This window comes from Oryctolagus cuniculus, chromosome 5 (genome assembly GCF_051225735.1).
Source record: "Oryctolagus cuniculus isolate XC-2025 breed Fujian yellow rabbit chromosome 5, ASM5122573v1, whole genome shotgun sequence".
In the NCBI taxonomy this organism is placed as follows: domain Eukaryota; kingdom Metazoa; phylum Chordata; class Mammalia; order Lagomorpha; family Leporidae; genus Oryctolagus; species Oryctolagus cuniculus.
Window position 1 is genome coordinate 37,122,096 of NC_142871.1, and position 23,649 is coordinate 37,145,744.

At 42.7% G+C, this 23,649-nt stretch overlaps 1 protein-coding gene across 1 annotated transcript in view; it reads right to left on the reverse strand.

Annotated features, from left to right (window-relative positions):
* The window catches only part of ENPP1 (ectonucleotide pyrophosphatase/phosphodiesterase 1), a 76,068-nt gene extending 62,544 nt beyond the window's left edge, over positions 1 to 13,524 (reverse strand). The window contains 1 exon segment of the mRNA NM_001082742.2: positions 13,282 to 13,524. Within this exon segment, the coding sequence (NP_001076211.2) occupies positions 13,282 to 13,524 (243 nt within the window).
* Positions 13,525 to 23,649: the final 10,125 nt, after the last annotated feature.

A 23,649-nucleotide genomic window follows, 5' to 3' on the forward strand; every position in this document is an offset into this window, starting at 1 on the left:
CTGGCTGTAAAGGAAGGTCTATTTCAACAGAGCTGACCTAATGGAAAGAGAGCTGCACCTTGAGCTCCTTTACTGACTCTAAATTGGCAAAGTACAACAGCAGTAGATGCCTGAAAAATACCTGAGGCTTGCAAGATCCAAGTGAAGCATGTAATATGCACATCCCATACAACATATGGGACACTCAGTCCCATGGAGGTACAGGTGGAAGACCAGACTAACCAGCCAACAAGTCTGTCTCCTCGTACTTCACAGGACTGTCAACTGAAGGAGATACAGCATTTAGCAAAGGATTTGACAAACAGCAAAGTCAACAAAATTGTGTTTATTTAATGAACACTTACATAGTACTTCCTATGTGTAAGAGTCTACTCTGAGTGGTTGACAAATATTAACTAATAGATGGCTATACATATGAACCTTTAGGTCTACTCCAAATGGATAAAACTCTTCAGGATAAGCCCTCGACTGATAAGGTCTCCTGTTACACAAGTGATGAGAAATAACACCAAAAAAAAAAAAAGACTAAGCCCCAGAAATATGGATTTTCCCACCAATATTGTTGCAGACTCTGGAAGATTCTGAGTAGATACATAATGCAGGGAAATCATCCTTTTAGGAAAATACTCTACGCATAAGAAATAGACACATGTGACAGAGATGAGTAATAAATGAAACAGAAAACATGTGGTACAAAATTAAAACTTCTTGGGGATTATGTCTAAAGTCTGAGTAGATAGTTTCAAAAACTGTCTTATGTTAAGGTTAGTAAAGCTCTCAAAATCTTATAAAAGGCACATTTTGAAATGTCTGGAAAATAAAAATCTCACATTGAATATAAATGAAAAAAGGAAATATTATATACAGTATGAGCCCATTTAAAAAAATAAGTAATATATTCACACAGACAAGTTCTGGGTAGAAAAATGTTAACAGCAGGTAGGACTGAAGATTTTTTAAATTTTCTTCTTTATATTTTTTGCATTTTCTGCATTTTCAGCAATAAGTGGTGTTTTTATACCAAGGAAGGCAATACTGTAAGCTCTCTGTACAAACATTTTAGTCTGGTAGAAACTACATAACCTAAACCCCTCACATTATCATTAAGAAACTGAAAGAGAAGCAAAGTAAAATCCAGAGGTCAGATAGCAAATAATTCTCGTGACTCCAAGTTCAGAGTCTACGTAATCCCTAGCTTTCAAGGACTTTGAATCACTTCAGAAAAATCAATGTTCTCTTTTCCTTTCAAAGTTTCCAAGAGAAAAAAAAAAGTATAAATATTTATATATGTTCATATTCTTCATATTTACTTCCTTTAAGCTGATCAGTTATTTAAATAAATCTTGTTATAAGCAGAATTGTTCAGTAGTTACCTCCATGGTTAACCCCAAAATAAAGCAGTGCAATACAACCTATTCCTAATGCTCCTAACCCACACCCTTCCCATAGGAATGTATTTCATTCACCTGTTTCCTAGTCTCCAAGAAATTCTCACCCAGATAATGCTGGATGATGCCGTAAAGGGTACCGGTGTGTTTGTATTATGAAGTATTATGGAACAAACTCTGTGCCAATGACATTTGACCTAAATGAACGTCACCTGAAAAAGCCCAGGTATAATATTCCTTTGTTTGGGTTTTACATCAAGTGTATTGTAAATCGTCAATAAGGTACTGCAGTGGAAACTTTGAAGAGCTCCACTGATGGTGCAATGTAAAGAGAAATTACATCACATTCTGAGGGGTGGATGGGGAAGTGGAAAAACATCTGAATGTTATCAGGTGACAACAAAGACAGAAAACTGGCCCAGCCGAGGACAATAAAGAACAATTAAAGGACAAGCCAGTGCAGAGTAAGGAAAGGGCAATTAACATATAAGCAGTGTGGCAAAGGTGCGAAAAACATCCAATGGAGAAAGGACAGCCTCTTCATAAATGCTGCTGGGGGTGGAGGACAGGCATTTTGACACAGGAGCTATGACACCACTTGGGACGCCCACATCCCATGTTGGAGTGACTGAGTGTGAGTCCCAGCTCTGCTCTTGACCACAGCTTCCTGCTAATATGCATTCTGGGAGGCAGAGCAATGGCTCAAGTACTTGTGTCGCTGTCACACACACGGGAGACCTGGAGTGTGTTCCAGGCTCCAGGCTTCAGACATGCCTCACCCCTGCTGTTGCAGACATTTGAGGGTGAATCAGTGGATAGACAATCTCTCTGTGTGTCTGTCTTTCAAATAAAAGAGATAAATATATTTAAAAAAAAATAGTTCCAGGAAAACTGCATATTCATACATAGAAGACTGAGTCCTGACCCCTGTGTCTCAATATGACCTTCAAGATGTTCATTCAAAATGGGCATTATATTTTGATTCTATTGCCCCTCATATACAAAAATCAACTCAAAACAGATCAAAGAACTAAATGTAAGACTTGAAATTATGAAACAACTAGAAGAAAACATAGGGGAAACCTTTTACAACATAGCAATAGGCACACATTTTATGGGAAAAACCCAAAAGCACAGGCAACAGAAGCAAAAATAGACAAATGGGATGATATCAAACTGAGAAGCTTCTGCACAGCAAAGGAAACAATCAACAAAGCGGTAGCCCACAGAATGGGAAAAAATATTTGCAAACTACGCATCTGACAAAGAACTGATATTCAGAATATGTAAGGAACTTAAAAAACAACCAAACTGCAATAATCCAATTAAAAATGGTCAAATTATCTGAACATTTATCAAAAGAGGAAATATAAATAGCAAATAAGTACATGAAAAAATATTCAAATCATTAGCCATCATGGAAATTGCAAATCAGAACCACAATGAAATATCATTTTACTCTAGTTACAATGGCCATTATTAAAAAATAATAACAAATGCTGACAGGGATATGAAGACAAGACAACTCACTGTGGGTGGAAATTTGAATTAAAAAGACATTATGGAAAACAGAATGGAAGTTCCTTAAAAGACTAAAAGTAGATCTACCACATGATCCCGCTATCCCACTTCTGAGTCTGCATATGAAAGAAATGCAATCAGTGTTATAAAAGAGATAGCAGTGCTATTCACAGTAGTCACCATATGGAATCAACCGGCATGCCTATCAACAGTTGGAGGGATAAAGAAAATGTTTAGATACACAATGGAATATTGTTCATTCATAAAGAAGAATGAAATCCTGTCATTTAAAACAAAATGGACAGAACTGAAGGACAGCATGTTCAATGAAATATACCAGACACAGAAAAACAAATACCACATGTTCTCTGTCATATGTGAAAACTTAAAAAAAAAGTCAATCTGTTGTACAATAATCATTACTAGTAGTAGAGAATGGTGGGAGGGAATGGAAACAAAAGGAAGTTGGATAATGGGTACTAAAGCAGAATTCAACAGAAAGAATATATTCTAGTGTTCACAGCACAGAAGATGACCATAATCCACAATAATCCATTATTTATTTTATAGAGAACTAGAGAGAGTGGCTCAAAGGATTTTATACATAAATATATGGAGATGGAAGTGCTAAGTACCATGCAGTGATAAGTACACATAGTATAAATGTCTTGAAATATTACACTGTACTCCAAAAATGTGCACAACTACCACGTGTGAAGCAAAAAAAAAATTATAAAACTCTCTAGAATATAAAAATAAAATTATAAGAAATAGAGGCTGGCTGCTCCTCTTCCCATCCAGCTCTCTGCTATGGCCTGGGAAAGCAGTACAAGATGGCCCAAGTCCTTGGGCTGCCGCACTCATGTGGGAGACCTGGAAGAAACTCCTGGCTACTGCCTTTGGATAGCAATCGTTCTCCCTCACCCTCTACTTACTTCTTACAATATTATTGAATGCACACCTTTCCATAAAGCAGATATTCTCAAACCTTTTGGTCTCAGGATTCCATTCTACCTCCAAAAATTACTGATACCCCTAAGATGACTTTTCAGGTAACACTAACCCAAAATTCTGTAAGTTTTTTTTTTTTTTTTTTGAGATTTATTTTATTTATTTGAAAGAGTTACCAAGAGAAGGAGAGACAGATCTTCCATCCACTGTTTCACTCCTCAAATGGCCACAATGGCTGGGGCTGGGACAGGCAGATGCCCGGAGAAAAGAGCTTCTTCCGGTCTCTCACTTGGGTGAAGGGGTCCAAGCACTTGGAACATCTTCCACTGCTTTCCCAGGCTCATTGGCAGGGAGCTGGGTCACAAGTAGAGCGGTCAGGAATCAAACCACCACCCATTTGGGATGCCGGCATCATAGGCAGGGCCCACTCCACCACAACACTGGCCCCAAGTGTTAATGTCTTAAGAGTAAACTGTCAGGTCGCTTCTCTTCCTGTCCAGCTCTCTGCTGTGGCCCAGGAGTACAGTGGAGGATGGCCCAAGTGCTTGGGCCCTGTACCCGCCTGGGAGACCAGGAGAAGCACCTGGCTCCTGGCTTCGGATCAGCGTGATGCGCCGGCCGCAATGCACCAGCCACAGCGGCCACTGGTGGGTGAACCAATGGAAAAAAGGGAGACCTTTCTCTCTTTCTCTCTCTCTCACTGTCCACTCTGCCTGCCCCCCACCAAAAAAAAAAAAAAAAAAGAGTAAACTGTCACACAAAACTTGACACTCTATTAATCAATTTTTCAAACTGCTATATTAAAATCAATTAATCTACTTTGAATGCAGTTTATACCAATGCATAATTTTGTAACATCATCCATTGTTTCTTTGGAAAATACTGAACATTGAGTTACATTGTTCTTTCAAATATTGACACAAGCCATTAAACAATATGAAAAAGAAATCTCATGACGTACTATCTTAATCCATTTCATTGTAAAAGTCTTTTAAGATTGGGACGCTCTCAAGTTCACCGAAAATTTCCCAAAATTTTTATTTTTGCTTGAAAGCTCAGCTTTTTTTTTTTTTTTTTTTTTTTGACAGGCAGAGTTAGACAGTGTGTGAGAGAGAGAGAGACAGAGGGAAAGGTCTTCCTTCCGTTGGTTCACTACCCATATGGCCGCTACGGTCGGTGCGCCGCACTGGTCTGAAGGCAGGAGCCAGGTGCTTCTCCTGGTCTCCCATGCGGGTGCAGGGCCCAAGCACTTGGGTCATCCTCCACTGCCTTCCCGGGCCACAGCAGAGAGCTGGACTGGAAGAGGAGCAACCGGGACAGAATCCGGCGCCCCGACCGGGAATAGAACCCGGGGTGCCAGAGGCACAGGAGGAGGATTAGCCTAGTGAGCTGTGGCACCAGCCGTCATTCATTTTTCAGAAAATATATGCCAAATGCCCAACTGAATAACAAATAGCAGTTCTTTTAAAGAAAATGGGTGTTCTATGGAAAAAGCAAAAAGCAGCTAGTTCATTTTGCGATTTCAACAGTCACAGAATTGCCTTTCCTCCAGGAAGCAACAGTCCTTTAGCATGCAGCAGACATGTTGTATGAGTACTCCCAATTTTGTCAGAATATTAGAAAGATAAGTGACCCAGGCTGGAGATCTAATAAAATCTGTTTCATAAAGGACATGTTTACTGCTTCATCTAGGACACTCTTTTAAGTGAATCTGACGTCTTGTACAACGGGTGCCTCTGCCTTGATTTCTGCTCACTTGCTGCAGCAGTTCTACCTTCCACTCCTTCAACACCATCAGTGTAAACATCAACACCATGGAAGGGCAGACAACTGCCACACTGCTGCTTTTAAAATAATTTTGACTTCTCAGTGCCCTGTAAGGATCTTGGGGAACCGCCACGGATCCATAGACCACACATGGAGAACTGAGGTCTAAATGTTTGGGTGGAAGCTTTACGTTGTCTGTGTTGTCTTTCAATGATAAACATATTAATCCCAAATCACTTAAAGACATTCTGGAGTACTGTGAGACCTTATTTGGAATAAATCTCATCATGACAGTTGCATTTATGTTGCTGCATAATGTCATCATAAAAAAACTACTTGAGTTTCTTTCCAGCTGTCTCTCTCCATAAGAGACCACAGCCCCAGATGGCTCACCATGGCCCAAGATGACGAAGACCCCAGGTGCTCATTAATGACAAAAGCTTTTCCAAGAATCCAGCATTAGGAATGGGCACTTTCTAAAGAACATTCTCATGAAAACCAAATTATGGTGATCTCCAAGGTTCCCAAATCACATTAATAGAATGTTTGCCAGGAAAACGAGTGTGAAATCTTAAGATACAGTGAACAAATGATCAATCCATTAAGGAGATACACGTATGAAAATTCACTCCCTCCAAAATGACTTTCTATCATGACACCCTATTTTTCTATTTTCATACATCAGAAAAATGAAACTAAATCAAAAAGAATAAAGAGGGGCCAGTACTGTACTGCAGTGGGTAAAGCCACTGCCTGGAGTGCCAGCATCTATATGGGTGCCAGTTCAAGTCCTGGCTGCTCCACTTCCAATCCAGTTCTCTGCTACGGCCTGGGAAAGCAGTAGAAGATGGCCCAAGTTCTTGGGCCCCTGCACCCACATGGGAGATCTGGAAGAAGCTCCTGGCACCCAGCTTTGCACTGGCCCAGCTCTGGCTGTTGCAGCCATTTGAAAAGTGAACCAGCGACAGAAGATCTCTCTGTCTGTGACTGTACCTCTGAAATAAATAAATAAAATCTGTTTTTAAAAAAAGAATAAAGCCATTTCCCAAAAGTTTGGATACACTAGAAGCTCACAAAAACACATGATTATTGACTTTGCACTAATAAATTGTGCACTAATAAATTGTGCACTAATTTTGGTTTCCAGGTAAAGTTAAGACATATTACTATCGGATGACCATATTGTATCTCACTATATAAGAAATCTTGGGCATCATCACCCTAGGAAGCTGTTAGGTTCTATTTATGAAGTGTTTATATTGAAGTAGGCAAAGGAAAGACAGAAACTCAATGGCAGACTAACCTTGATGGATGAAGATAAAACATTTAGTCCTCACAGAGAAGGCAAAGGAATGACCTGGCATTAGCCATTAGTCCACAATAAAAATTTGTAGTTAAAAGATTTTGCAGTTGGGGCTGGCACCGTGGCATAAAGGGTAAAGCTGCCACCTGCAGTGCCAGCATCCCATACAGGCACCAATTCAGGTCCTGGTTGCTCCACTTCTGATACAGCTCTTTGCTATAGCTTGGGAAAGCAGTAGAAGATGGCCCAAGTGGCTTGGACCCCTGCAGCCACATAAGAGATCTGGAAGAAGCTCCTGGCTCCTGGCTTTGGATGGGCACAGCTCTTGCCATTGCAGCCAGCTGGGGAGTAAACCAGTGGATGGAAGACGCCCCCCCACCTCTGGCTCTCTGTAACTCTGCCTTCCAAACAAATAAATCTGAAAAAAAAAAAAAAAAAACCTGCAAAGTACTATAAGCGATTATAATCACCTACACTTACCACTTACATTTCTACAACTCTTCTAAAAAAAACAAGAGAAAGTAATTAAAATACCACAGATGTTATCTTAATGATTATAATTAAATTTTAGATAACCAACAAACTAGGGAAATATCTGTTCTTCTTGCTCAGACTTAATCTGAGAAGAGTAATTTATATTGTGCCTTGAGCTCATTTCCTTTTTTTTTTTTTTTTTTTTTTTTTGGACAGGCAGAGTTAGAGAGAGAGAGAGAGAAAGGTCTTCCTTTTTTCATTGATTCACCCCACAAGTGGCCAGTACAGCCGGGTGCTTCCTCCTGGTCTCCCATGCAGGTGCAGGGCCCAAGCACTTGGGCCATCCTGCACTGCACTCCCAGGCCACAGCAGAGAGCTGGCCTGGAAGAGGGGCAACCAGGACAGAATCCGGCGCCCCGACCGGGACTAGAACCCAGGGTGCCGGCACCGCAGGCAGAGGATTAGCCTAGTTAGCCGCAGCGCCGGCCGAGTTCATTTCCTAAAGAAGTTTCTTGCTTATTTTTTGTTGTTTGGAGGATATTTCATGACTGATGGAGGTATGTTTACTTTAACCAAAGGCAGATTTCTAATTGGAAGTTGTACTTCAAGAGTTATGTCTTCTTGAGTTGTCTGGAGCTTGAAATGCCTCCACTCTTCGGGAAAAAAAAAAATGTTTATATATATATATATATAGTAAAAAAAGGATTAAGTTCTCCAGCTCATCCAAAAAGCCTATAAAATAGATGAAATACATTTGCTATACCTTAAAAATTACACAAGTATTTTGCAATTATATTCAACCCACCAGAAAACAAAATTAATAGGGAACTATTTTCATTTCCTTTTAATGCTGAAACCTGAGGGGGAAAAAAAGAGTTACATGAAAGATGATAGAGTAAAAATTTCTGTAAATAAGTTGCAGTTTAATAGCCCATAGTCCCCAATTCTTTCTTACACACACTGCATGAGGTCTCTCGACATGGTCACTGTGGGGTTCTCTTCAGCAACAAGATTAGGATAGTCTGGGGCAGAAGATGGTAAAAGTGTGTAGGGTAGAGTGAACAAGGCAAATCAGAAAGGTGTTGGGAAGACGGCTATGTATGTCTGAGGAGGAGACTCCATGGAGACCAGCTGAGATACAAATGTTAGGAGAGGGATACCAGTAGAAGCGAAGTAACAGAAAGCAATGTTGGGGAACACAGTTGTCTACAAGGGGCAAAAGACTGAACTCACAGTTTAACAGCAAAGTCACCAAGACTACGAGGCCTTGACACAGATGAAGGAGACTGCATTTGCATGGGCAGGGTAGCCTCATTTGTGCCTGTCAGACAACCACACTTGGGTTATTCCAAGTGTCCAGGGGCTAGATTTCCAATTCCAAATCCAAGACGTCACAGAGGCCCTTGTCTGCCTTCTTAAACATTCTGGCCTTCTGTTCACTCACACCTCTTCCTCCTCCCTATGCCCAAATAAAATGATTCCCCAGCATTGACCTTACCTCTGACTCTACACCCAAGTATTACCTGTATTTCAAGTCCTTACCCTCACAGGTCACACGGACCTTGTGGAAGTGCATGTGGTCTTCCCATCTTTCCCTCTTGGGTAAAGTGTGGCTCTGTGTAACTAAAAATGCAGTGCATTCACTCAGCCAACCAAAAGCTGACACTGAGTTTTAGGAACTATCTTAGACTCTGCAGGAGATACAACACTCTTGAGTTCCTAAAAAGCTTTGGGGCATTTTGTTAGCAGAGAGGAAAAAGAAAAACAGAGGGACAAGCAGGAGACTTTTCTGGCCCCAAAATGCTTTGGTCATTTTTAAATAAAATGCTAAACTATCACTAGACAGCTATTAAATTTTATAAACCGAAAATTCAATTCCAGTTATCATGAATATTCTTCATGTCATATTCAAGGGAAAGGAAAGGAAGGTAATAGAATTAATAATATTCATATCCAGAGGTGGATATCTTACCAAGTGGTTACGATACCCATGTCCCATATCAGTGCCTGGGTTCAATTACTAAGTCTAACTCCTGATTCCAGCTTCCTGCTATCGCACTCCCAGAAAGGCAGCAGTGAAGGCTCAAGCAATTGGACTCCTGCCATTTACATGGGAGCCTTGGATTGAATTTTCAGCTCCTGGCTTGGATCTCAGCCCAGCCCAGGCCACTAAGGGCATCTGGGGAGTGAACCAGCAGATTGGAGTGCTCTGTCTCTGTTTGTGTGTGTGTGTGTGTGTGTGTGTGTGTCTTTCTCACCACTCTCAAACAAATATATACATTTTTAAAAATTCACCTTGAAAAAAATACCATTCACATGCAAATCTCAGGTAAGGAAGGCCAACTTCTGTCTCTTACAAAGAGCTGTGACAGGGAAAGGGAAAGTAGTCTTTAACAATGCACACACATATGTGTATTTATAAGTAAGCAGGGGGGCGGCCCTGTGGCGCAGTAGGTTAATCATCTTCCTGCGGCACTGGCATCCCATATGAGCTCCGGTTCAATTCCCAGCTGCTCTTCTTCCAATCCTGCTCTCTGCTATGGCCTGGGAAAGTAGTAAAAGATGGCCCAAGTCCTTGGGCCCCTGCACCCACATGGGAGACCGGAAAGAAGCTCCTAGCTCCTGGCTTCAGATCGGCGCATTTCCAGCCATTGCGGCCAGTTGGGGAGTGAACCAGTGGATGGCAGACCTCTCTCTCTCTCTGCCTCTCCTTCTCTCTGTGTGTAACTCTGAATAAACTAAATAAATCTTTTTTAAAAAAACATAAGTCGGCTGAATGACCTGGGATAGCAGCAGAAGATGGCCCAAGTGCTTGGGCCCCTGCACCTATGTGGGAGACCCGGAAGAAGCTCCTGGCTCCTAGCTTCAGATTGGCACAGCTCCAGCCTTTGTGGCCAATTGAGGAGTAAACCAGCAGATGGAAGACCTCTCTCTGTAACTCTTTCAAATAAAATAAATCTTTAAAAAAAAAAAAAGAGCTCATATATATATATATATATATATGCAGAAGTTCACGAATGCAAATGCTTGGGAAGAGCTAACTGGAGCAATGTACTGCTATGTAGCTGAAAATTACCTGACTCTTCAACACCATGTCAGGGAACAACAAAGCAATTTCAAAAACAAGGTGATTTTAAAAAGCTTCGGGGAAAAATAAAATTTAAAGTGCAATTTTGGTGCCAAAAAAACTTTCCATTATATGTGGGAAATGTACATTATAAAAAAGAATACATTGATTTCAAAAATATTTGGCATCAAAATAAACTCAGAGCTTTAATTCCATTTTTCTAAGAATCTTGTGAAGTGACCTCATAAATCTCCAATCTGACCTCAGTGGAAGTCTTCACTTTAAATTTTAATTTGGAACCAAGAAAAGGCATTTAGTAGTTAACACATCTACTGAAACATATAGAAGCTACTACTTGTTTTTCCTTCTGCTGTTTTCCTCAGTCTGGCTCAGTGCCTAGACAATAAGCATTCCCAGGGCACAGGGCCCAAAATCTCTAGACCAGACTTTGCAGGTGTTACCCTCGGGTCAAACAGCACCCTGGGGACAAGCAAGAGAGGATAGCTCTTCCCTTCTCCATTAACTCTCACACATCTATACCCTTTCAGTGTTTCTGGGAAAATTTCAGAAAAATGTAACAGTCCCATTGCCACTGCCTAGCAATCTCTCTGCAAAGCTACTCCTGTGTTTGTGTTTAGCTGCTGGATTGAAACTGTGTGGCTTAGGAGTAGATGGCCTCTCCTAATCTCAATTCTAGAATGCAATTAGTCCAATTTGCTTCTTCAGCTTTATGCAAAGTGTGCAGATGTTTCAAAAAAAAAAAAAAAGGAATTCCATAATTGCAGCTTCTCTCTAGACAACATGCCCCAAAACTCTTTGATGACAATTGTCAGATCCCTTTTGACAAGTATTTTGGGAAAGTCTGGGAGAAGAAAGGTGTTGAAATACGGAAAGGAAAGAAGAATGAGTAAGAGCTTTCACTTTCAGTGCAGTCATTAAATAAGATTTTCACTGAAAATGCATTAGATTACATACACGGGTAATCTAATGCCTTACCTGAAATGCTTGGGACCAGAACTCTTTCAGAATTTTGGAATCTTGGTATAGACTTTATCAGTTGTGTGGCCCTAATCCAAAGTCATAAATACCCCAAAACATTTTGAATTCTGGAGTATTTTGGATTTCAAATTAAGGATACTCAACCTGTAGATTAATGTCCTACAGTATCCCATCAAAAGATAAACAGAATTCTTTTCAATTCAATGTCTGTTAAAGACCTCACCCATAAAATAGACTAAAAAATATCCATGAAAGGCATACAGATGGAAGAGGTCCTAAGATATCTGCATGTCAAATGCCCAGATTTGAATCATCAGGGCCTGATGGAATGCCGCTTGACTAGCTGGTTGCAAAGACAGGAAGGCTTAATCCAAAGGTTAAGGATCTTTGTTGATACTTCTTATGCATCTCAGTGCATGAGCAGGAAAGGTTTAAAAACTGAATACAGCAGTTGGAAAACTTTTCAAGACTTACAAACATGTAAAAAGGGTTTTACACTGTAATCTCACACAGACTCAGTGAACAACTTTTGAATACCACACAGTGTGCTAACCATGTGAAAGCATTGGTACTAAATGGCTATGTGGCAAATTCTAAGCTTCCATTAGGAAACACACAACACTGTGACTCAACAGACTAAAACAAGTTCTCATCAGTGTTGTGTATTAAAGAGTCTAACTAACTAGGAAGCAAAAATATATCTACATATATGTATATATCATGTGGTTGGGACACTTACTCTTTGCACCTTAGGCTTATTTTTAGGTACTAAGTGTATGACATCATCTCTTAAGTCTAGGAATGTTGGATCCTCAAAGGATTATAACGCTTCCATGATATCTAAAATACACTGAAAAAAGCAATGCTTACAAAAAAAGGAGACTTCAAAAATCAGAAAGGATGTATCTTAACAAAGTATCTTCCCGGGTGAACTATGCAGGGAAATCTGTGAAAATGATTGTCTACTTTTGGTTTTTCAATTTCCTCCCCCTCCATACACACACTGTTCCGTTTGATACTCACCCTTATCACAGGCAATGTGCAAGGCAGTTGAGCTTGGAAAGTTACGCAAGCCCTGAGCAACTAAGGGCTAAGAAACAAGAACCCAGGCCTCCGACTCTCCCTCAGTTCTGCCACCAGCGATTCAGAATATAAAAACAACCCCCACATCGCGTAAAGTTGGCTGCGGATCCCTCAACTAATGAGAGGTAGTTTTGTGAGCGATGCAAACCGTACAGCCAGCCTATGGTTAAAAGAGTGGGCAAGAAACACAAACTTCTCCAGAGTGACACAGTGTGAATATTGATGGAATTCCTGAGCAGCTGTAAGGAAATTCCAAAACAGAGCCAAAAGACAGAGTGTTTTCCAAGGTCCTGATAAAATTTAAATCTTCTCAACTGGAAGCAGTTAACGCAAGTTCTAAATAGTGCACCAGGAGAGCCCCCCCACCCCGGCGCGCCCCAAGAGGTGAGGCATTGCACCTCCTTCAGACCAACAGCTCTTGGGCAGGTCGCTTTCCCTCTCAAACCCCAGTGCTCTCCGAGGTTGCGCGGGGGACTGGTATTTCTAATGGCAGACATTTCACAGCTTGCTTGCAAGAACAGGTCCCTAGAAGCCCGAGAGACACGCTCCGCGGGAACCAGGCAAAGGCGAGCGCTGCGCGCGCTCCTGCGAGGCTGCAGGGTCGAGCGCGCAGGTGAGGGGCGCCCCTGGCCGCTGCCTCTCTCCGGGGCCCGGTGCTGACCGCGCGCAGGGCTCGGCGCCGCCCTCCGTCCCCGCCCTCCCTGGCGCAGCACCGGCCGCGGACCTACCAGCGAGAGCACTTTATAGGTGTTGGGGTCTTTGGCAGGGCGGGCGCCCGCCGCCTTCTCCAGCGGCTCCTCCCCCAGGTCCATGGGCGCCAGCAAGGACGCGGCTGCCTGCGGGTCCCCGGGCGCCTCGGAGGCTTGGCCGTGGCTCGGGTCGCGGCCGTTCCCCGCCAGGCCCTCCGGGGGGCCGCGCCCGCCCTTGCCGCCGCCTTGGCTCCCGCCCCCAGCGCAGCCGTCCCGCTCCATGGTGGCCCCGGGCGCTCCGGCCCCGCCGCCCCACAGCGCCTTTAATAGGCCCTGCGCCGGCCCCGCCCCGGCTGGCCGCGCCGCCCCTCGCGGTCAGACCCTGGGCTCCTGTCCCTCCGCCCAGCGCGCCCGGTGAGGGGAGAGCCGCTCAACGCCCCGGATTATTTGGCTTCCTGTCTGATTTGGGGCCCTCCGCGCGCCGGTTATTTTGGGTGCTTGGCGTGGGCGCGCCTTGAACTCGCCTCAGCCTTCTTCCCTCCCGCGCCCCGGGCGGCCGGCCGGACCCTCGCCGGGATCGCCCTGAGCGGCCTGGCGGCGCTGGCTGCGCCCGGCCGGCTGGCCGGCCAAGGGCAGGATGAGATCACGGGGCTCCAAAATAGAGCGGGGAGGAGCAGGAGAAGGATGCGGCTGCCCAGGCGGTGCCCGCGGCGCAAAGGCGGGAGAAGGGGCACGGCGAGGGCGGCGCGTTTGCGCGCGGGGATGCCGGCGGCCGCGGTGGAGCAGCTCCTACGAGCAATCGCAGAGTTACGCGCCCTCCTTCCACTCGCGAAGCCACAGAGAGAGTCCTAAAAGATGCGGGCTTACACACACGATTTCGTTCTGCACGGTTTTGGGTGGGTTTCTGGGATTTTGCCGCTGCCGCTGTTCGCATAGACCTAGTCGCCTTTTAGACTTTCCATATGGACAGTCCCAGCCGCCCCTGAGGTTACCTCTGGCACCTGGTTTGAACGTGGAATTTTAACGCCATCTGAAACACGTCGATAAGCCTTGTTTTGGGAACCTTGATCTGGACAGTAGGCGGCCACTCTTGGTGGGGTTTGTTCCAGTTTTGATTTCGACCGCGTGTACATTTCCTTGCTCATCAGTTAGCAAGACCGCAAATGTGCATGAGGCGCCTCTTGCCTGTCAACAGCAAACCAGTGCCAATGCTTCCAGGTAAGTGGGCTCACTTCAGGGACCAAGTCAAACAGTCCACAGACAATTCACTTTTAGTTCATTTAGGTTACACAAATATATGCAGAGACACAAATATATTCCAATTTTCAAATATGAGAATGTGTGTTTAGCCAATATCAAGTGACTGTTGTCCCCTGGAAAATAGTGAACTTGGGATGCTTCCCATCTATCCTGATTCATTCATTCATAAAGCCTGTGGTTCAGTCTCTTGATCTCCAGCTTTGCAAACTGGATCAAAAGTGAGGGACGGGAGTTGTGGTACAGTGGTTAGGAGTGTCTGGGTTCAACTCCTGAATCCAGGTTCGATCCAGCTTCCTGTTACTGCACACACTGGGCGGGGGCAGGTGATGGCTCAAGTGCTTGAGTCCCTGCCATCCACGTGGAAGACCCTGATTGAGTTCCTGGCTGCTGACTTTGACCTCCCAAGTTGTTGCAGACATTTGGGGAGTGAGGAGCAGAGGAAAGATCTCTCTGTCTGTCTCACTCACTCTGGGTGTGGGGTGTAGTTGTCGGTGTGTGTGTGTGTCTGTCACTCTGCCTTTCAAATAAATAAAATTTAAAAGACCTTAAACCCATCTGGCCTTGCCTTTAAAAAAAATAATGTCCATGTCTTGGTTTTAAAATGAATCAAAATAGATCTTTCCCTCAAGTGGTTCTGACTCTGGGAGCAGGGAGAAGAACCAACAGATAAAAAAAGGAAAGTCTTAAACACATAACAATGCCATGCATCCAATATTCTGAGAGCTTTGGAGAAAGGATTCTTGCACTGGAAAAAGCTGAGTCCATCCCTCAAAGTATTATTAAACCTCTTCAAGTTTCCTTTGGGTCAGCTAACAAATGATCCAACAGAAACAGGTTTTCATTATTTCGAAGTCACACATTTTTTTACCCCAAAATTGGCTCCAAATTTTCTTTTAACTATTTCCAGAAATCAGATTCAAGGACAAAGACTTATTCCACTGAGACTTGTCAAAAACAGTGTCAAAACTTCTAAAACAACTCGGAAGAGCCTTTCCAAAGTGGCTTTGAACCTGACAAAACAAATGGACTTTCATGTACTCTCCTCATCCCAAGGCAACGTGTGACCTTAAATGTCAGCCTTTGGAAATGGCAGGGCAGTCTGCAGGGTCATAAACATCCCAACATCTGTGGAGCAGCGGGAACCCTAAATGAGTGAGGCAGCCCCTGTGCACATGGCTAGAAGTGGACTCTGTCTGTCCTTGTTAAGGAAGGATGCCAGATTCACTTAGCAGGATTGTGGGGCTCAGAGTGGCAGACTTCTTAAGAGAAGCAGGGAATTTGAACGTTTGTGTAAATTCTCCAGGTTACAAAACGCTGTCTATAAAATTCAGAAAAACAATTTTTTCAACAATTCAAAGGCCAAACAAAATGGAACACATCTACAGGGTGGATCTGGCACACAGGCCACCAGGATGTGGCCTCTTCACGATGTTCATAACTCGGCCACACCAGTTGCCATTTTTATGCCTACTTATAAAAACCGAATTACAATTCTAAAATCAGAGGAATCAAAACAGGTCAAGTATGTCCCTTCTATTGTTTATGTAAAGACATTACAACGCCTCTAATGAAGTCTTGCCTCAGTCTTATGTAATTTTTTTAAAGATTGATTTTATTTATTTGAAAGTTACGGAGAGAGAGAAAGAGAGGTCTTCCATCTGCTGGTTCCCTCCCCAAATGGCCGCAACAGCTGAGCTGAGCTGAGCTAATCTGAAGCCAGGAGACAAGAGCTTCTTCTGGGTCTGTTAGACAGGAAGTTAGAAATCAGCCTATGTGTGTGTGTGTGTGAGAAGGGCCTAAAGCCCAGCACCTGCTGTGGAAGCTCTATTATCCCAGTATTTTCACTTCAAAGTCCTGCTCAGACCCTGATAACCTTCCAGATGGTCCCAGGCCTTCCCCCAAGGAAAGCGCCCAGGAGAATTTTCTCTCAGGAGCATATGGGTTACCTGACCTGATAACATGGCACAACAACACCTACACAGATGCCTTAAGGGAAACACCTGTGCTCTGCCCAGCACTAGCAAATCTGAGGAGGAATTTGCTCATTTTCACCAAACGCTTCTGCCAGGACTCCCCATCCTTTGTCCTGGAGGAGAGGGGGAGGCGGGTAAAGAGACGCCCCTTAAAAACCGGGAGTCCAAGCAAAGGCTGCACTCAGCTCTCTGCTGTCTGCTGAGCTGCCTGCCAGGCCTGCCCAGGAGTATTCTCTCCATTCAACCACGTATCTCGCTCTCCCCAAGTCCCAGTGACTGGGCACTGTAGCTGTCCCTTCATTCTGACGGATGCCCTATCCCCCATAAAACCTTATTACTTCACTCTCTGTCTCAAGCCTGAATTCTTTCTTGTGTCAAGAAAAGAACCCCACAGCTTCCGGTGACAGGTCTCCCGTGAGCGTGAAGGGGCCAAGCGCTTGGGCCCTCCTTGGGCCATCCTCCACTGCTTTCCCAGGGCATTAGCAGGGCAGGGAACTGGACTGCAAGTGGAGCAGCTGGGTCTCCAGCAGGCACCCATATGGGATACTAGTGCTGCAGGCCAGGACTGTAAGCCACTTGGTCACAGTGCCAGCCCCCAGTGGTGAAGTAGGCAGACAAACAGGTTCAAATCGCTTAGGTTTGTGAGCTGGAAGACCACGCCTTCTCCACGCCCCTGTGTGACCTCACGCCCTACCTGATACCTTCACCACGCTCCTGTGTGGCCTCATCCCTCTACCTGGCCACACCTGGGTCCCCACCAGCCAATCAGGTTCATTAACCACTCTCCTTTGGAAGTGGGTTAAAAACCTGGAACATGGTGTGTCCTGGGCCCTTCTCTTTCCCCTGGCCTCTTGCCAGGAGGGGGCTTGTTGTAGCCTTGCACCTCCAGGGTGCATGGCCTTCAGGCCACCCGCCCTAGGCTTCCTGGCCTAGATGCTCCTCCTCCTGGTGCTCGGTATAAACCCAGATTTACCTCTCTCTCTTAATAAAGCCCTCACTCTCCTATGCATCTTTCGCACTAAATAAAAGCTTAAAATGTACCATGCTGCCTCATTTATCTGTGCCAGTATTTAGAATTCTTCTCTAAATATTAGGCAAGAACCCTCTGGGGCTTATTAATATTGGGAATTTATTAGTAAGCATATGGTGAAATCGTATGGCACCCCAAATTCCGGTAGCATATGTGGCACCCCAGATAGCACTTCTGGGGAACTTTAAGGACCCACATTTTGGTGTAAATTTTAGGGGGTCATCTCCAATTTCAGTGGTACTAAGGAGAATGATGAATGCGACAGCTCTAATCTGTCTACTTGACTGATTGAGGATGCTAACCTAGTGCAGCAGTAAAGATGACAGTTTACCATTTTATAAATTCCTTGACTTTTATCTTAACAATAAATATTTAAGCACTTCTCACTTAGTACCAGAAACAAATGGTAATAATGCCAAAACACCAAGCAAAACCTATTTGTCTATGTTGGAAGTACAACTTCTCAAAGTTGAGAAATGACTCTTCTCAACTCTTCAAAAATGAAATGTGCTGGAGAGTCATTATTTGAGTGGCTGCTACAGAGCGTTCCAGCTTTCTCTTATTCACCGGTAAAACTCCAAAGACATGCAGCCGCAACTGAGAAGGGAAAAGGCACACAGCCCTTTCAGCTTGATGAGGCCTAGAAAAAGAACAATTTCCCCATGGCATTAATCAATTTTAAGATTTAATGACTGGGGCCCACTCCATGGCGTAGCAGGTAAAGCCTCCATCTGCAGTTCTGGCATCCCATTTGGGCGCCAGTTCAAGTCCCAGCTGCTCCACTTCTAATCCAGATCTCTGCTATGGCCTGGGAAAGCAGAAGATGACCCAAGTCCTTGGGCCCCTGCACCCATGTGGGAAACCCAGCAGAAGCTCCTGGCTCCTGGCTCCTGGCTTCAGATCAGCTGAGCTCTGGCCGTTGTAGTCATTTGGGGAGTAAACCAGGAGAAGACCTCTCTCTGTGCCTCTCCTCTCTCTTTTTTTTTTTCAGCGAACATGTCTGAATGTATTCACAGCCACATACACTTTTTAATGGGCAGAGAGAAGGGGTGTAATCTAACTTTCAAATAAATAAATCTTTAAAAAATAAATTTACAATGATTTTATTTTTGCATAAATTACACATGACTTACAATTCCTGGGAAGGTTCAGAGCCGCCTGGATGTGCTTCCACAAAGGGGTCGGAAGGAGCACCTACTTCCCTGAGGAGGAGAGATGCCAATAGGGATCAGTAGGACACAACGTAAGCGAAGAGGAGCTAGCGTGTATGATGCAACTGAGAATCACAGAAAGTGCAAACATTTAAAATGCACACCCCATCTAAGGAAGTGGCCACCTAGTTCTTCAGGTTTTGCTGTACACAGTCTGCTGCCACTGCCCATATTGTATCCCACATCTCTATTTCTTTTTTTTTTTCCCTACACTTCTATCTCTAACAAAACCTAAGTTTCCGGATAAATGTAATTGTAATAGCTTTATTATAATATAATTTGCATATTATAAAATTTACCCAGCATAATTTTACTGTTCAACAATTAGCAACTTATGCAGTTGTACATCTGTTTATACAATTCAGTTTTGGAACACTTCCACTGAGTCAAGAAGTTTCCTGCTGCACTTTTGCAGTTCAAAACTGCTCTCATTCCAGCTCCAAACAAAGACTGCTTTGCTTTCTGGATATAGCTTTGCCTTTCCTAAGAAATTCTAATAAATTATATGTTACAATAAGTCCTTTGTGTCTGGCTTCTCACACTTGGCACGGTATTTAGATGTTCATATGTGATGATGAATGGTTCAGTGATGCCTTTTTATTACTGAGTAGTATTCCATTCTATGGCTTTGTCACATTTTGTTTATCTTTTAACCAATTACTGAACATTAGGATTGTTTCCATTTTGAATTAGTATGAATAATGTCGCTATGAACATTCACATGCATGTCTTCATGAGCCCATATTTTCATTTCCCTTGAATAGATACATGGCAGTGGAATTGCTAGATCTGGTGGAAATTATAAATATTTAAGTTTTTTGGGAAATTGCTTACCCAAGAGGCTGTACTATTGCACATGTAAAGGGTCTGTCCTCTCCAACACTTACTGGTCTCAGCATGGAAATGCATGAGGAGTCCACCTACTTTTAAACACTTACTCGTTGCGGTGTTATTGTCTTTGTTTTTGTATTTTGAAAATAGCTATTTGAATGGAGTGTTTGATGGTATCTCAAAGTGGCTTTAATTTAAATTTCTCTAATGACAAATTATGTTGAAAATCTTTTCATATGATTATTTGCCATTCATATGTCTTCTTGGGTGAGATGTCTACTCAAATCTTTGGCTTATTTTTATTTGTCATCTAATTATTAACTTATGAGTTCTTTATGTATTCTACACACAAGTCTTTTACTATATATATGATTTGCAAATATTTTAAGTCTGTGGCTTTTTCTTTTCTTAATGGTATCTTTTAAAGAATAAACATTTTTATTCTGATAGAATCTGATTTATCAACATTTTATGGAATATGATTTTGGTAGTATATCTAGAAAATCTTTGCCTCATTCAAAATCACAAGATTTCTCCCTGCATTTTTTCCTAGAAGTTGGTAGTTTTGGCCTTTATTTGGATAGAGAATTCACTCCCAGTTAATTATTGTCTACTGTGTCAGACAGGTTCTAAATTCATCCTTCTATACATGAATGGCCAATTGTTCAAGATTATGTTTTTTTTACATTGAATTACTTTGGCACCTTGTCAAAAACCAGTTCACCATGCTGGGGGGTTATCTCTCTTGGGAACAATCTTTGGCCAATATACCCTCAACCACCATATGGTCGCTCCAGCGCCTGGTAAGCACCATCCTATTCTACTTCTAAGAGTTCCACAAATAAGAGAGATAATATGGTATTTGTCTTTCCACGTCTGGCTTATTTCACTTATATTATTACCAGACACTATTCCATTTCATTAATTTCTGTATATATCTTTATGCATATATCATTTTTCCTGATTACTGTAGCTTTACATTAATTTTTGAAATCAACTTGCATAGAGCTTCCAACTTTTTTTTCCTTTTCAAAACTGCTTTAGCTTATTATAGGCCCTTTGTATTTCCATGTAATATTATAATTATCATGCCAATTTCTCTTTTTAAAATGTCTACATATTTTGATAGGATTGTGCTTACTCTATGAATCAAACTGAAGAGGATTGCCACCTTAATATTTAGTCTTCTAATCTATGAACAAGGCATGTTACTATTTGGACCACCTTTAACTTTTCTCAGCAGTACACTATAGTTCTCATTATAGAAGTTTTCATTTCTTTTGACAAATTTGTTTCTTAACATTTTATATCTTTTAAAGGATTTATTTATTTATTTATTTGAAAGGGAGAGCAACACAAAGAGGAAGGGGGAGGAGAGGGAAAGAAGGGGAGAGAGAGAGAGGGAGAGAGAGAGAGAATCATCAATCATTTTCTAATTTTTTTTTTTTTTTTTTTTGACAGGCAGAGTGGACAGTGAGAGAGAGACAGAGAGAAAGGTCTTCCTTTGCCTTTGGTTCGCCCTCCAATGGCCGCCACAGCCGGCGCGCTGCGGCCAGCGTATCGCGCTACTCCGAAGGCAGGAGCCAGGTGCTTCTCCTGGTCTCCCATGGGGTGCAGGGCCCAAGCACTTGGGCCATCCTCCACTGCACTCCCTGGCCACAGCAGAGAGCTGGCCTGGAAGAGGGGCAACCAGGACAGAATCCGATGCCCCGACCGGGACTAGAACCCGGTGTGCTGGCGCCGCAAGGCGCATCAATCATTTTCTGATTCATTCTCCAGATGGCTGCAACAGCCAGATCTGGGACAGACAGAAGTCAACTAAACTATGTACATTTTGGTTTATACCCATGGTTACTGACTCATGAACTTCCTCCCCAAGGCAGGCCATCAAAACTCAGAGAGCAGGTCATCAGACCCCCTTTACTACAGAAGAGCTCTGCGGGGGAATCTGGATGAATAGACAGATCTCGCTGGGTTTCTCCCATCTATTCTACTAGCAACAAATCCTATGCAATGAAGTCTCCATAAAAACCCAAACGGACAGGTTACATAGAGCTTCCAGGTAGCTGAACATATGGAGGTTCCTGGAGAGCACTCCTCTCAGAAAGGACATGGAAGTTTCACGCTCCTTCTCCCATGCCTTGCCCTTTGCATTTCTTAATCTGTATCCTTAGTAATAGCTTCTATATTAAAGCAGTAAACACATCTTCCCGAGGTTTGTGAGCCACTTGGGCAAATTAATCAAACCAAGGGGGTTGTATGAACCTCCATTTTAGAGCCAGTAGATCAGAAGTGCGGGTAAAGCTGGAGGCTTACAACTTGGCACTTAAAAGGGGCTACAGTCTTGGGGCCTGAGTCCCCAGTCTGTGGGATCTGATGCTAGTTCCAGATAGACAGTGTCAGGAATGAATTGAGTTGGGGCTGTTCAGCTGGTGCCCTCTGCTGCAGAACTGATTGCCTACTTACCTCCAGAGGGGAAGAAATCCCTATGCCCAAGTTCCAGGACTCTTGTGTGTTGGTCGCTGTATATGAGAATTAAAGAAAAACAGCTTGCTTTTTTAACACACAGACCAAGATACAACAATACAATTAGCTCTTGTATATTTATCTTATTTCCTATGATCTTGCTGAACTTGTTGATTATTCTAATAATTTGATTTGGTTTGGTAGATTCCTTAGAATTTCTTAAATATGTACAAAGTCAAGTTATTTTCAAATAGTGACAAATTTATTTTTACCTTTATAATCTACATTTCCTTATTCCTTAATTTTCTTTTTATTATAATACCTACTTGCCTGTGATATCACTTGTAAGTATTGAACACATAAAATTAGTTGAAAATGTGGTTTCTTTTGTGTAGTATTGGTATTAGGTCTTTCTTACAATGTTTATTACAATTCTGCAGATGAAACTACCTGAGACTCTAGTGTCCAGGTGCTTATTGGTAGAGGTTGGACATGGCTCTCATGAAGTGTGGGGTAGGCATTGCACTGCCTTGCCTTTCTTCAAGTCCTTTACATTCTTGCTGATCTGTGTGGCCAGTGTCTGGTCTGATATGGTCATTGGGCACTTTTCCCTTGTGTCTTCTGAGGTGCTGCAGGTAAATTGCTCATTTGTTTTCCTGGCTTCCTTAAGCCTCAGGTATACATTTTGACTCCTTAAACTCTACTAAGTTCATTGTAGAACATCAGACACTTATGCATCTGTCATTTCCTACATCCAAACATGGTGTAAACTCGTTATATTGGGCTCTCTTAATCAGGGTCACTTTGTATTTAACTATGAGGTCCGCAGTATTACTCCATTGGTTATCAACTCAAGTACTTTCTACAGCTCCAATAGTGAAGACTATTGCTTTGGTAGGTAATAAAAATTCTCCTTTTTAGATGAAAGTTGACAATATTTTTTTAACTTTGTATATTTGGCAAAAATAACTCCAAACCTCCCTTCTCTTATCTTCCTTCCCTTGCTCCAAGATAGGTGGATTCAGCTCAGACACATTGGAAAACGAAAAGGAAATCTCATCATTCTTTTCAAATGTTACCCACTTATGTCCTTGAAAGTATATAAATACATTATATATATATATATGTGTGTGTGTGTGTGTGTGTGTATAAATCCTACATTTTAAAATTCTTCAGCTGGGACATCCAGAGGACCAAGACTTAGGAAAGTATACAACTGGCCCTCTCACCCAGCTGAGAGAACAGCTGTGGCAAAGATGCCACAGTTGCAGTATAGTCTGAAACTTTGAGATATGGGGAACAGCATGGTAGCTGTGAAGCCCAAAAAAAATAAAATGTGTTCTTCACTATGCTGATGACATTATCCAGGGCATCAAACATGGAGATCTGTTCTACTATAAGTTTTGCTATTTCTCATAATACAAAAAATAGGAAGAAAAAAAAAAGCTACACACCTCTATACCTTATGCCATCAGAAACCAAAACATTGGAAAAGCTGATTTTTCAGAAGGAGATAGCACTCTCACATTTTATTTTAAAATAAACCTCTAAAAGGTAAAAATTTAAACATGTACACAAAAAACTATGAATGCATATTAAGAGAATATGGGCGACTGTCAAAAATTATCTCATAGCT